The 15,401-nt window shown below is 38.9% G+C and overlaps 1 protein-coding gene across 2 annotated transcripts; it reads right to left on the bottom strand.

Moving 5' to 3' along the window:
• Positions 1–8,307: 8,307 nt before the first annotated feature.
• Positions 8,308–14,927, bottom strand: LOC110904838 (glycerol-3-phosphate acyltransferase 9). Of its 2 annotated transcripts, none has more exons than XM_022150706.2 (13): positions 14,768–14,927; positions 14,524–14,640; positions 14,044–14,101; positions 13,620–13,738; positions 12,435–12,534; positions 12,002–12,097; positions 10,157–10,253; positions 9,890–9,977; positions 9,692–9,788; positions 9,244–9,329; positions 9,036–9,155; positions 8,853–8,951; positions 8,308–8,486 (listed from the first exon to the last, which is right to left on the bottom strand). In XM_022150706.2, the coding sequence occupies exons 2-13, from the start codon at positions 14,628–14,630 to the stop codon at positions 8,438–8,440; spliced, it is 1,116 nt and encodes a 371-aa protein (XP_022006398.1). In that variant the 5' UTR covers positions 14,631–14,640; positions 14,768–14,927; the 3' UTR covers positions 8,308–8,437. The 2 variants fall into 2 exon arrangements, with proteins under 2 accessions (XP_022006398.1, XP_022006399.1); XM_022150707.2 differs by having other exon boundaries at positions 14,524–14,637.
• Between the last annotated feature and the right edge of the window lie 474 nt (positions 14,928–15,401).

Raw genomic sequence — 15,401 nt, 5'->3', positions numbered from 1 at the left:
TGCATAGCTGAATGAGGTTATTGAATGATGCAACTCGGATGAGAGGGCTTTTAAAACCTTGAATCAAAACGAAACTAACAACAAATAAAGATGGACTAACGAAGTTAACAGACCTGCTAAACGGAGATCTGGATCATCCACTGAACAACTGAAAAATCAAAAAGTTCGTAAACAAATAAGAAGATTCGAAAAAATGTATAGGGTTTATGTTAGGTCTACTTAGAGATGACCAATCTCCAGAAAGAAGGAAAGGAAAGGAAATACTTTTGATCAAATTAACCATGACCTCTAAGGGATCAAAGTACAATTTAAATAATGGAAATTGCAAGTCTGTTCCTAAAGACTAGGAACTTACTGACGAAATCAAAAATGCAAAACAAGAAAGCAACAACCTTCCTAACTTACATGCATAATTCAAACAAATATAAAAAAAAGATAATGTTTTGACTAATCTCTTAGTCCAACAACCGAACTGGAGTCTTCTGGATGCGAACGGGTCGGGTACTAACGGGTCGGTTCGTATCAATATCTCCCCCTTCGAAATCGACCTTGTCCGCAAGGTCGGTGGTCGGTTCCCGTCGAATATAGTTCATGAAGTCGTCAGGTAAGTAATGTGCTTCTGGATGGACCGTGCCTTTAAAAGCTCGCAACAGTGAGACATGAAAAACTGGGTGTACCCGAGAGCCAACTGGTAGTTCCAATTTATAAGCCACTTTTCCAATTCGTTGGATCACCTTAAATGGACCATAGTACCTGCGACTAAGTTTTTGAAATTTTCGATTTGCAACAGAGGACTGCCGGTATATTTGAAGACGTAGTAGAACCCAGTCACCCACATTGAACGCTATATCGGACCGGTGCTTGTTTGCTTGGTCAGCCATCCGCTGCCTAGTCTTTTGCAAGGTAGCTCGTAAGAGATCAATGAGTTGTTGGTGTTCGACTAAAGAGTTATCAATTGAAGCAACCTTGGAGCTTCCAATAGTGTACTGTGGAATAGAAGGAGGTGGTCGGCCGTACAAAGCCTGAAAAGGTGTCATTTCAATGGCGCTATGATAAGAGGTATTGTACCAAAACTCAGCTAAGTGAAGGAACTTTGTCCATCGAGTCGGTTCGTCACATGCAAAGCACCGTAGGTATGATTCCAAACAACGGTTTAGTACTTCGGTTTGTCCATCCGTTTGTGGATGGTATGCACTTGAGTGTAACAGCTTCGTTCCCACTTGTTGGAACAACTCATTCCAAAATCTACTTATGAAGATCGGGTCACGGTCCGATAGAATGGTTTTTGGGAGACCATGCAACCTATAAATTTGTGACATGAAAATTGTTGCAAGTGAAACAGCGGTATATGTGTGGGGCAAAGCTATGAAATGGGCAAATTTCGTGAGGCGGTCGACAATGACCCAAATAGCGGATTTTCCGTTAGAGGGTGGAAGGTGTGTTATGAAATCCATGGAGATCTCTTCCCAAACATGGTTAGGAATAGGAAGGGGTTGTAGAAAACCATAAGGTTTGTGAGTCGAATATTTGGTTTGTTGGCATATCTCACAAGATGCTATGAATGCAGTGACCTCCTTCTTTAGTTGTGGCCAAAAAAATGAGCCATTAAGGCGTTTGAGCGTGGCCAAAACTCCAGAGTGTCCTCCCATAGTACTTCCATGAAACTCTTGCAATAATTTCAAACGAAGTGACGGAATATGCGGAATGAAAAGTCGGTTATTAACGTAGACTAACCCGTCATGAATGCGGTAATCCGTGAAAGAAATGTGGCCCGCATTGATGTTGTCAATAACTGTTCTCCCTTCTTGAGTTGTGGTATAGTAGTCCCTTAGTTCACTTAGCCATGGAAAGGTGAGAGTTGAAAGAGAGAGAATCTGTGAATCGTCAAGTCTACTCAAAGCGTCCGCCACTTTATTTTCTTTCCCAGGTTTATAGTGGATCTCGAAATCATATCCAAGTAAGCGACTAGCCCATTTGTGTTGTTCAGGTGTTTGAATCGCTTGGGTTAACAAGTGTTTGAGACTTCGATGGTCTGTGAAGACTCGAAATCTACGACCGAGCAAGTAGTGTCTCCATTTTTTGACCGCTTCTGTGATGGCATAAAGTTCTCGTACGTAAGCTGATGCGCTTTGCATTTTCTTTGTAAGTTTCTTGCTGAAAAAAGCAAGTGGTTTATCTTGTTGCGAGAGAACTGCCCCTATACCAATGTCTGATGCATCAGTAGTAACATCGAACGGTAGAGAAAAGTCAGGTAAAGCCAAAGTGGGTAGCGTAACCATGGCTGTTTTGAGAGCATCAAAGGCATGTTGAGCAGTTGATGACCATTCGTAAGATTTCACGCGTTGTAGAAGATCGGTTAAGGGTGCTGCGATATGGGCATATTGTTTGACGAACCGTCGATAATAACCCGTTAGCCCAAGAAAACCCCGTAACCCAGTTGGTGTAGTCGGTGTTGGCCAATTTTGAATAGCTTGTATCTTATCATTGTCAGTTGCTACACCTGTTTGGGAAATAGTATGGCCCAAATAACTCACTTCATGAACTGCAAAAACACATTTCGAAAACTTTGCAAAGTATTGGTGTTGTGATAGTGTTTCGAATACGTGTTGTAAGTGGTGATAATGTTGTGAAGGAGTCTTGCTATAAACAAGAATGTCATCAAAAAATACTAAAACAAATTTGCGAAGTACCGATCTAAAGATGTCGTTCATCGCAGCTTGAAATGTTGAAGGTGCATTGGATAAGCCGAATGGCATAACGAGAAATTCGTAATGGCCGTCGGTTGTTCTAAAGGCCGTCTTATGGGTGTCTTCTGGTGCCACACGGATTTGATGATAACCGGCTCGCAAGTCTAGCTTTGAGAAGATCTTTGCACCATGTAGCTCATCGAGAAGCTCATCCACGGTGGGAATAGGAAAACGATCCCGTATGGTAACGGTGTTGAGAGCCCGGTAGTCGACACAGAAACGCCACGTTCCGTCTTTCTTACGGACAAGGAGGACGGGTGAAGAGTAGGGACTAGTACTTGGCTTGATAAATCCGTCACGCAACATGTCGGTAATGAGGTTCGTCATTATTTCTTTTTGATAGTGTGGGTATCGGTATGGCCTCACATTTACGGGTTGGGTGTTGGGTTGTAAATGAATGTGGTGGTCTTGGTTTCTGGTGGGTGGTAAGTTGGTGGGTTGGTCAAATATGTGAGAGTATGCATGGATTAAAGCTTGAACATGAGGGTCTGCATGGGACAGTGGTGTGGGGGATACTATTTTTGGTTGGTGTTGGAATACAATGGTGTGCATGGAAGCAATAGCATTTTTATGCAAAAGGTGATGGATGGTACTAGGAGATACAGACGTGGAAAGGGGCTCTCCCGTCAACGTGATCTGATGACCATCATGTGAAAAAGATAAACTTGGGATTGAAAAATCAGCCAAGATAGGTCCCAAAGTTCCCAACCAAGCGATACCCAAAACCACATCGGCTCCTTCAATGGGTAACACGTAAAGCGGAATAGAGAACGGGTTCCCAGCTAGGTGAAGCTGCACATCCGAACAAAACCCGGCACAGTGTAATAGCTCTCCATTGCCGACCATAACCGGAAAGGAGGTGATGTCGGTGACCGGTAAGCTAAGGAATGAGGCTACACGGGGTTGAATAATATTATGGGTGCTACCAGAATCAACGAGAATGGAAACCGGTTGGCCATGAATATGTCCAGTGATACGGAGTGCTTTAGGAGAGGCTAAACCAAGCAGAGCGGCGGGTGATAAGGCTAGGAATTGGTTTTGAGGGGTAGAAGAATCGGTGGATTGAACGTGTGTTGTGTGATTGGGAAGTTGGTTGTCGGGTGGGTCTGTGAAGTCTATGAGGGGAAGGTCATCACGAAAATCTTCATTATCAACGATCAACATAAACTGGGGTGGGTTGCATTTGTGACCCGGGTGGTATTTCTCTGGGCATTTAAAACAGAGACCGGCCGCTTTCCTCTTTTGTAAAGCGTCTGGGGATAGGCGGGTTAACGGTAGTGTTCCGGGTGGTTTGGAAGGATTTTGCAGTAAAGGTGGGGTAGAAATTGGAGTTTGTTTCAGCCGGGTGGTTTTCAGGTTTGTAGTATGGGTAGAGGTGGGGTGGGATGGAGTTGGGTTTGTAAAATAAGTATGGGTGGGTTTTGGTAGGATTTGACAGTCTATAGCCTTGTCTTCTATGAGTTTTGCCAAACCAACGGCTTCATGGAAAGTTTGGGGTTTGTGAATGGATAGTTCTTTTTGTATGTCGTCACGAAAACCCGAAATGAGGCAGTTTAGTAACGCATCTTGGGGTAACCCGATGACGAAGTTGCTAAGCCGTTCAAACTCTGTGACGAATGCATCAACGGAGCTTGTTTGTTTTAGTTTGAACAATGCGGCTTGGTGGTTAGCATATGATGACGGGCCGAAACGGGTTTCGAGCGCTTTGGTGAATTCTTCCCATGTCATTAAAAGCTTATTGTTGTATAGATATTTATACCAACTCAACGCATCACCGGAAAGATTGAAAGCAATCATTTTCAAACGATTTGGTGGAGCGATGTTATAGAAATCAAAATATTGATTTGCTTGAAAGATCCAATCCAGAGGATTGGTACCATCAAATGAAGCTAACGTTAGTTTAGGGGGTCGAATAGTGAAATTGTGGTCGGGCGGCGAGGATAGATTTGGGCCGGAAGGGGATGATTGTGTAGGTTTGTTGAGCGTGGTGATAAGTGTTTGGGTTTGCTCAAAATGAGCTGTCAATTGAGCAACAAGGGCATCGATTTTGGTTGTTTGGTCACGAACAGCGGCTGAGTTTGTGGACACGATTTCAGCCATGGAGGTGAGGAGTTCTTCAGGGGTTTGGTTATCGCGTCTGGGAGGCATGATAAACGAAGATGAAAGCACCAGTTGTTAGGTCTACTTAGAGATGACCAATCTCCAGAAAGAAGGAAAGGAAAGGAAATACTTTTGATCAAATTAACCATGACCTCTAAGGGATCAAAGTACAATTTAAATAATGGAAATTGCAAGTCTGTTCCTAAAGACTAGGAACTTACTGACGAAATCAAAAATGCAAAACAAGAAAGCAACAACCTTCCTAACTTACATGCATAATTCAAACAAATATAAAAAAAAAGATAATGTTTTGACTAATCTCTTAGTCCAACAACCGAACTGGAGTCTTCTGGATGCGAACGGGTCGGGTACTAACGGGTCGGTTCGTATCAGTTTATAACCATGAGTTCAGAATTACAGTAGCCATCAACATAATCCAGTACCAGAATCAAGTAAACCACATAAACCATACCTCTCAACCTCTTGTGCGTTTGATTGTGGCCCCTAACAACAATTTCAGGTCGAAAATCTTTCATGATCCGACCAGATAAAGCTTATGATAGATCTCATGAAACCCTAGATCTGCTCATCAAACGGATCTGGTGATAGATTCAAACGGATCTGGTGATAGATCTCATGAAACCCTAGATCGCCGAGAGAGAGAGAGAAGAGAGAGAGAAGATCTGATGTTGTTTTGTGAGATGTGTGAGGAATGAGAGAGAAAGCAATTGGTGATCCGTGTGAAGTCAAATGGACGGTCCAGATCTTGATCCGTGTGAGAAAGTTAAAAAATTGGACGGCAGATGTAGAACCGTGTAAAGGGTAAATGGTTTTGTGTTTTCTTGTGCCTTAACAGTTGTACATTGTGCATTAAGTGTTTTTTCAACACCTTGTTCAATTACCATGTTGTCCTTCATATATGTTTATTAAAGTAGTATAGATATATATCATGAATGTTAATCATTGATCATATAAAGTTTGAATCAAACAAGTATTTAAGAAAAATATATTTTGGCTGGTCAAAGACGCATGTGAGATGGAAATAATTCTCTTCTTTGCTATTTGGTCAATAATGTGATGGGAGTGGAAAACGGTCAAAAACGACGTCCATTCTATTCTCATTCTTATCATACTATTTTCCTCCAAGTATGAATATATAATTTTTTATTAAGTTTAAACTTATTTATTAGAGATGTTCATTTACCTTTTATTATTTAGTTGTTTAATGTTTTTTTTTTAATGGCTAACGTTGTATACCATGGAGATTGAACCCCTGACCTCTTCTATCCTAAGTTTTATCTAAACTCACCAACACCACTGGGCTATTCCCAAGTGGATGTTTAATGTTTAATGTTTAATTTTAGATCCGGCCAATGGAAACAAACAAGCCAGTTTGTTTATTACATTTTTCAAAACCTTAATTAACTAATTTCAGTTTTTTTTTTCTTTTCAAAATCCGTCAAACCAGAACATAAGGGCAATGTTTTAAAATCCGATTTTTTAATCATACCGGATTAGGCACAAAAATGGTTTAACCGATTGACCTGGATTGTATCGGGCGGTTCAACCGGGTTGACTAGTTAACTGTATAATTCCATAAATTACAACATCAACTCAAAAAATAATCCAAAATTGGATGTATATGTAAATCTGGAACGAATGATGGAAGTTTGGAACAAATCATGAATGATGGATTGATGAATCAAGTTTTGAATTTTGATCGATGGAGATAAAATATTAAAATTTTAGGTTAAAGTTGAGAGTAAACATGAATATGGGCCGATAAAAAGTAAAATCATAACCCAAAAACAGACCTGAGCCGGTACCGGTATAACGGTTCAAACCGGTATACCGGATTTTACCGGCGGTACAAAGTTGATGCCGTTTCTCCTACTTACCGGGGTGTTTCGGACCGAATTTAAATCCGAAAACGGTAATACCGGTATAATCGGCCGGTATTTACCGGTTTTTAAAACATTGCGTAAGGGTATAGCCCGTGGCTTTATAGCCTATTGGCATCTTAGGGATGAGATAAGGCATTGAGACCAATAAGTCATGGGTTCGATTCCCACAAGGGGAGGTTTTCCCATATTTATTGGGTTTCTTCCTGAATTGGTGTATAGACATTATGTCTAATGGAGATAGATATGATCGGGTGGTTCCGCTGGTGGCACGATGATATTCCAGTGGTCCGTCAGTGATCCAAATTTGCCGTTAAAAAAAATAAATAAATAACGTAAGGGTATATGAATAACTTCAACAAAATACGTGAATGCCAGATATTAAGGTTATGAACAAATAAAACTATAAGTAAAAACTAGTTGGATAAAAACAAACAAATAAGAAGGTGATCTATCTAAATATTTGATTTTCCAAAAATCTTTTGTGTATTGATGCAATAAGTTGACATTAGAATAAATACTTTTATTTTATAGTGGAAGATTTTTCTTCATTCCTTTATGATGCACTAACTTCAAATCATATTCTCAAAGAAGTTTCACACATGGACCTTGTTCAAGTCAATACATATCATAGAGACATGGAAAATTCGTTATTCTGGCAATATATCATTAGCCATTTATTTATATCATATTATTAGCTTTGGAGATATGCCTGGTGTAATTTTGTACCATGTTCTGTGTTACCAGCTTCCCGCTGGTTGATTTTCGTTTATTTATATATACTTCGCCGTCAAAAAATAGTTTTGAAACAACTATATTACCGCGCAAATTTAAAACCTTAGGGTATGTTCTCATCTCCTGACAATTAGCCCACTATCGAGATTTCCTGACACTGACACTCGACCTATCTCGTGACACCAGATCTCCTGCCATCCTAATCTCTTGACACTGACTCCTCAACCCAATATAATTGTAATGTTACTTTAGCCCAGTTGTGAGTAACCACTATTTGTGGCTACTCTTGCCTGATTCACCAAACAACATTTATGCACTGGCTTTCAAGTTTTGAAGACTTTCACCACCTCGATTAGGAGATTATGTGTATGTGGTCAAAAGTACGCACCTTATGTGTCGTACTAGCAATGGGCCTGTTACATAGTTAATATATGGTTTCATATTAGCGTATCAAACTCTTCACATATTTCCTATTGACATGGATATGACGCAAAAAATTATGGTTTCACTAGTTGCATGTGAAGACGCTATGATTCTTACAACTTCGTTGAATAACCCACTCTGGCGTATTAATGCCACTCCCGTTCTGAGTTTCCATGATTGATACAAGACACTTTACTTTCTAGGCCTTATTGTTAGTCACAATCAAGCTTGTCTATTTCTGCTCAACTTAAGTATTCAGACAATTGCAAGCCATAGGTCCGCAACTATATGCTACATCTACTTCCTAACATCTTACTCACATATATGGGTGTGTGTGTGTGTGTGTATACATGTATATATAATTTTGTGGAACAATGTTTAACTATATATGGAAAGAGACGAACACAAATCATCACAGATGAATTACCTTTGATAGTTATAAAAGACAAGTAACTATATTTAACATATATTTATCAGCACATAATTAAATGCGTTCGCAATTTTTATAGAAAATGACTCGTTTCTAAGCTCTTACTTGTCTTCCAGACGACGCAACACGGATTCTGCAAATGCTTGTTGTCTGCAGCAGCATTTCAAAGGTAACTAGTGAAACTATGATATATACAACGATAATATTTAATCAACTAAAAGACACTATCATGAAAGAAAAACTCTTATGTGGCTGGTCAAAACTATAAGTTGACCATCTGCACATATAAAAACATACTAAAGTTAAAAATTATAGTTTCTAGGTTCACGACTGCATCAAAGATGCATAGTATACGACAATGGACTCGAATTCTATGGTATTATTTTATCAAACAGACGTCAGACTTCCTTACGTATACACACACATATATAGATATACATATAACTACTTAAATATAATTAAAACTCATGAGGATGATGATAACTTTAAAAAAGAAGGTATTAACATTCGACTTACTTGACCTCCTTAAGTTTTGGGCTAGGGCGAGAGTATTTCAAGAATCCATCCCACGGAACCATTTTAATGCCTGCACGAGCAGAGATGATCCCCCTTACTCTGCAAAGTACCAAAAAAAAAAAAAAAAAACAAATTAGACCATTTCTAACATTAGAGACATCTTTATGTAATTTAAGTTTGTACCTCTCAGCAAATTCGATAGGTGTTTCTCCTGGCTTCATGTTTTGGGGCTCTAGATACCAAACATCACACACAACAGCCCATGATGTCATCAGCTGCAACAAATGTGTTGTGAATGAATGCCTGCAAAAAAGGAGAACAATTTTATGCAACAAAACTTAATAAAAAGAAAATACTAAAAAACAACTGCGATTAGAAGAACAATTCTTACTTTTTACTATTCCAAAAGGCATCAACAAAGATTTTGTTGTACTTGATTGCAATTGGGCAAACGGTGGATCCAAGTTCAAATGCCCCCTGAAAATTGGTTATTCTGATCAATCGAATTATAATCATTTTATACTTATGCGGTTAATGCGGTAATATATCGGATATCGGTCAAGGACCGATATTTGAGATATAGGTTATCTCGGTGAGATATCGGTGGGATATCGGTAATTTTCATATCATGCAGAATTTAAATAGCAATTTAACATGAATAATTCAGTGATATATCGGTAATATCAGTGATATATCGGTCAATATCGCCAATAATATCGGTACCGATATTCTGACCGATATATGACACCGACATTTTACTAGGGGACCGATGTAACCGATACATCACCGATATTAACTGCATAGTTTTATACTATGTGCTAATTTGGAAAATTATGTACCTTTTTGAACATAACCGTGTAATTGTTATTCACGCAAGTGCCTTCAGGAAATATAAGAAGAGGATTGTTGTCGGCCCCTTCAACGTGTTCTCTTAACCTGAAAAGTTGTAACCCATGTATGTTACAACATTTTAAAGAAGCAATATAAGAAAATAAAGAAAATCTAAAAAAGTTAAAGACTCGTAATATTTTACTTACTTTCTGGATACAATTTCACGATCTTTTGCTTCTGAACGGTTGAACCATATACACCCAACACTTTCCAAGATAGTGCTTTGTATAAGTCCTGCACTTAATGAGTTATTACCGTACAAAAGTAGTCTAATTACAGATATAATATTGTTACCTATTTTAATCATGGAAATACTGTTGGTTCTTATTCGGATTTTAGACTTACCATCACTGTCTTTTATTACCTGTTAACCCTAAATAGAGTGATCTAACACAGAAATTAAGGACACGTACCAACCCATCCAGGGTGTTTCTGCATGATTACAGCAAATGCAGTCATCTGCTCTAGAATGATGAAATCAATCATTGATGTGTGATTGGCTACAAACACCTGCTTATCCACCAATCAGGCACAACTTAATTCATCAAGTATGATAAATGAATCAGAGACAACATGCAGATATGACGAAATTTGACTATTTACTTGTGAATGGTCAATTTGGGTTGTGTATACTGTCCAATGGGTTGAGATTCGGCTAACGTCTATTTTCAATGCATTCAACCTGATGAATCGTTTCATTTAAAGTTACTTGTAGAGTTTGCCTAACTTTGTATTTGAGGCAGAATTTAACGAAATTTGCGCTGTTGATCGGAAGCGGGCCAATAAACAAAACACATTTGCAGTGACATGCATAAGACGTTTTTCAAACATTTAGGATTGTGTAGGGGTTCAAAAAGCCATTTTTCTGTTTTAAGTTTAAAAGCCATGACTTGTTGGGGTTTGTTTCGTATTAGTGAGTACTTCTCTTATGAGTTATCAGTTAGAATTTATTTCTAGAATAACGGAGATCGCGTTTCAACCTCTTATAGGAATGATTATAAAATGAGAAAAATGCCCGGATAGTCCCTGTGGTTTGGCCTTTTTTCACCTATAGTCCCCAACTTTCTAAAATTACCTAAATAGTCCCCAAGTTTTCATTTTTTGTTCCCGGATAGTCCCTGGGTCTAACTTCAGTTTGTTTTCTCTGTTAAGAGGGTGTGAAATGACAAAAATATCCATTTCCTTAAAAGGCCAAACCATAGGGACTATCCGGGCATTTCTTCATTTTTATTTATAAAACCCCACCACCACACTTCATCTTCAACCTCCACCCACCATCACCCTCCTCCACCCTCCACCATCACCGCCACAATCACTCTCCAACAATCATTCTGCCACCGCCACAATCACTCCCTACACCATCTCTCTCTGCAACAACATCCAAACCCTAAAAATCAAACGGACGTCACCCACTTTGCTTCTCTCTCTCAATCGACAACAGCAATCAAATTTTCTATCTTCTTCTACTCCTTTCTCTCTCAACACAATACCAACAATATCACCGTGGAAGGGATATAGAAAGAGGAGAGGTGTTTTGAATGTCACGGCCAGAGCCTCGACGGCCGGAATATCACCGCCAACGCTCCGCAGTCTCGCGGTAGCGGCGGAGGTGGTGGTGGTAGGCGTGACGGCGGTGGTTATGGTAGTGGAGAACGGCGTTTCCGGATGACTACGGCGGTGTAGGTTCGAGTGGGAAAGGGTTGTGTTAGCGAAGATGCAGGTGGTGGTGACCGGTGTATGGTGGTGAGCGGTGTTTCTTGATTGTGGTCAGTTTGTTTGAAAGTAACACTTCAAAAGCAATCTCTTGTTTTGGTATAAAAGTAGCACTTCTCTGCCTGCAAAAATCCCTGCACTTCGGCTGGTGTCCTAATGTGTTGAAAATCAGTTTTCATTGAACACTTGTATACATATGTTGGAGAGTGATTGTGGTGGTGATGGTGGAGGGTGGAGGGTGACGGTGGGTGGAGGTTGAAGATGAAGTGTGGTGGTGGGGTTTTATAAATAAAAATGAAGAAGATGCCCGGATAGTCCCTATGGTTTGGCCTTTTAAGGAAAGGGTATTTTTGTCATTTCACACCCTCTTAACAGAGAAAACAAACTGAAGTTAGACCCAGGGACTATCCGGGAACAAAAAATGAAAACTTGGGGACTATTCAGGTAATTTTAGAAAGTTGGGGACTACAGCTGAAAAAAGGCGAAACCACAGGGACTATCCGGGCATTTTTCTCTTAATAATAAAAATATCCGTGTAAACATACCTGTTTGGGCCTTGCACATGGCCTAGGGCCATGGTAATTGACAACTCCAGTCCATGATGCAACAAAGAAGCTGCAAATTAGCTCCACTAAAGCTCTCTAAATATAAGATAAAATACCAAAAGAGCACTAGTGAGAATGTCAAATAAACACACCCCATTAAGATCTGAATAGAAATTGCTAGATTCTTCTCAAACAATTCTTAAAAAAAGTGTGGATTGACTTCTTTAACCACAACACGTGGCTATTTGTTGCATAAATTACTATTGTCTTTTTAAATTACATTCCTACAATTTGCCAATAACTGTTGGGCCGTGAAAAGTGTGATGTTGCGTGCAAGAACTGTTTATTTGCAACAAAAAGTCAAGTATGATACTCCAGAAACTCTACAATTATTTCACATTGATATGAAACGATGCCATAAGAAGGTTCTTACCTCTATCCTTTTCTTCAACTTATCATGCCCTTTTAATAGCCAATGCACAGGAATATAGCATGAAAGGAATATTATCCAACCTAATGTCAGAATTAAAACCCTGCAAAAGAAACAAGAAGAACAAACTGCTCATTAACAGAGACCCACTGCACGTGTTAATCTATTAAACCCCAGCAGTAAAAATTCATTAAAAATATCAAGTTATCAACGGACAATCACCCAAATAACTGTACATGCGTAGTTATGCATCCCTTAACTAATTTATCTTTTATGTTAATTCTCATTCTTTCATAACCAATATGGTATGCTTATGGGGTTTTAAGGCAAGTAACCTTGTTTTCGTGTTCCCTTGTAAGTGAAATATATTCTTTTGCACACATTTGACTAACAAAAACTATTTGGTCTAGCTTTGATAGTAGCCTGTGATGGACATCTTGCATAGATGATTAGCTGTATACATACCAGAATAAAAGAAAGAAGCACAAAAACACCGATAGCAAACAGATAATAGACTAGCCTTTCATAATTATTCTTGTAATAACAGCAAATACAGTAATAGCACTCGATCATGAAACAATATATTAATCTATAGTACACAACAGCTCAGTTATATATTCCTCAATGAGATCTTGAACTGAAAGCAGTTAACAAAAAATACATTGACCAGGTAGCCACATTTGACTGTCCCTTCATTGGCTTATATGACATGAAAAGCATAAAAAATTAAGAATAAAGTAGACGAATGGTCCCTGTGGTTTACCAAGATTTCAAGTTTGGTCCCCAGATTTTCAAAAGTACACAGATGGTCCCCGTGGTTTGCACATTGTAGCGCATTTAGTCCCCAGCTAACAAATCTAAAGGTTTCAGCAAGTCCAAGACTCCAAGTTAGGGGCTAAATGCGTTACAAAGTGCAAACCACAGGGACCATCCATGTACTTTTAGGCAAAGTTGGGAACTAAATGTGTTACAAAGTGCAAACCAAATGGACCATCCGTGTACTTTTGGAAAGTTAGGGACCAAATCCAAAATTTGGGTAAACCATAGGGACTCCATTTACTTTACTCAAAAATTAATCTGAACAATCACTCTAACATCAACATCTTGATGCCTTCAGGCATAATTTACCTTGGGCGGAATACTACTTAAAATTCAAATGAAATGTACTCGAGTGGCAGGAATACCAACCTTACAGGGAAAAGAATTCCATATCTCACTACAACTCCTAAACACCACAGGGGGAACAAATACACATTCCAATTCCAAGGTTCTGGAGGATTTGACTTGAAACATCTCGTAAAAGAGTCCTGTTCATGAACACAGAAACTTTTGTTGGTCAATTATGAATAGTACAGTGGAACTAAAATAAGGTAATAGCACAACACTACTCCCGTCATCACAAGGACTTTGTAGCATTGAACTAACACACTTGTTAATACAATAAGGTGGAGTTCATAAAAGTATGCAATATGTTAAAATTTCTTTTCATGCAAATGGAACATAATTTTACACGAGGTAACTATCAATGCAGTTATACAGACAGTTATATAATAAACATGACAAAATTGTAGTTATACAAATTTCCCCAAAAGAAAAGAGAAAAGATACTTGCATCGACAATGGCACCACCTGCCTCCCTTAGCGTGGGTGAAATGTCCAGTAAATCACGCCTAAACATAATAACCACTCACTTGATCAACAACTTCATTCAAATAACAATATAATACACACAGCTACACACACATATAAAAACAGTAGGCATGTAAACAACCCGAATATTCATGAACTGTTCGGCGGGAAGTTCGTTTACGTTCGTTTATTTAAATAAACGAACGGACGTGAATAAAAAATTTTGTTCATTTAATTAAACGAACGAACATGAACGTCCCTTCATATTCGTTCGTTTATGTTTGTGAACTGTTCGTTTAGGTTTTAAACGAACGAACACAAACACGCCCATTTTCTTAATGAACAAAAAAATTTATTCGATTATATATTCGTGTTCGGTTAAAGTTAAAACGAACAAACACATTTTCGTGTTAGTTCAATTCGTATACAGGCCTATACAAACAGAATGAAAGTTTAACATTACAGTCTAAGCTTTCCGAGAGGTTCATGAATTGAATCAGTAGGCAGATAATCTTCAATGTTAGGTCGATCTAGGTCTAATTCCATATTTGACGAGTTCACCTTGCTCATCTTCCACCTACTTCACATATATATAAACATATACATATAATTATATACACAAACATCAACAGAAACCTCACTCTCTATCTTAAACGGACAATACAATACGGAAAAACTGGCGGTAATCGTGGAATTTGAAGGAATACCTTATTGAGGAGGTGACGGTGGCGGAAGAGCGGCGGACGGTGGCCGGAGTGAAGAGAATTGTGAGGTTTTAAGGCGATTGAGGCGCCATTAATGTTGTTGGTTTAGTTGAGAAACTGGTGTTGATACAAACACGCAAACGATGCCATTTGTTGACGGTTTTCTTTTTATATTGTTGTTATTATAAAGTACGTAACAATATTTTAGTGTGATGATTACAAAATAATGTTTGGTAAAGAAGGTTACAAAAGATTGTTGAGTAGAGAAGATTTATTCAATGTGAAGTAACTAAAATGAAATTATTTTAATTATATATATTTTAGGTGTGGGGTGCAAACGAGCCGAGCGGCTCATGAGCTACTCGAGATCGGCTCGAGAAAAAGCTCGAAACAAGCCGAGCCTTATCGAGCCCGAGCCAAGCTTGAGCCTCAAAACAAAGCTCGTTTGTTTATCGATCCCGAGCTCGAGCCTCACATGTGAAGCTCGTTAGGCTCGTCGAGCCTTATCGAGTCTTAGTGTAAACGAGCCGAGTCGAGTCGAGCCGAGCTTATTTAAACTTGTTTACAAGCCGACCTCAAACCTAAAAATAAACTTATTTAGTAAACGAGCCCGAGCTTTACTTATCGAGCTCGCAAG

The sequence above is a fragment of the Helianthus annuus genome, chromosome 12 (assembly GCF_002127325.2).
Source record: "Helianthus annuus cultivar XRQ/B chromosome 12, HanXRQr2.0-SUNRISE, whole genome shotgun sequence".
In the NCBI taxonomy this organism is placed as follows: Eukaryota; Viridiplantae; Streptophyta; class Magnoliopsida; order Asterales; family Asteraceae; genus Helianthus; species Helianthus annuus.
This window is presented reverse-complemented; position numbering and strand designations above follow the sequence as displayed.

Coding starts and splice junctions, on each gene's coding strand:
- LOC110904838 (XM_022150706.2), bottom strand. CDS start 14,630: ATGAGCAAGGTGAACTCGTCAAATATGGAATTAGACCTAGATCGACCT. Junction 9,330..9,691: donor ACACGGTTATGTTCAAAAAG/GTACATAATTTT, acceptor ACCAATTTTCAG/GGGGCATTTGAACTTGGATC. Junction 8,487..8,852: donor CCAAAACTTAAGGAGGTCAA/GTAAGTCGAATG, acceptor ATGCTGCTGCAG/ACAACAAGCATTTGCAGAAT.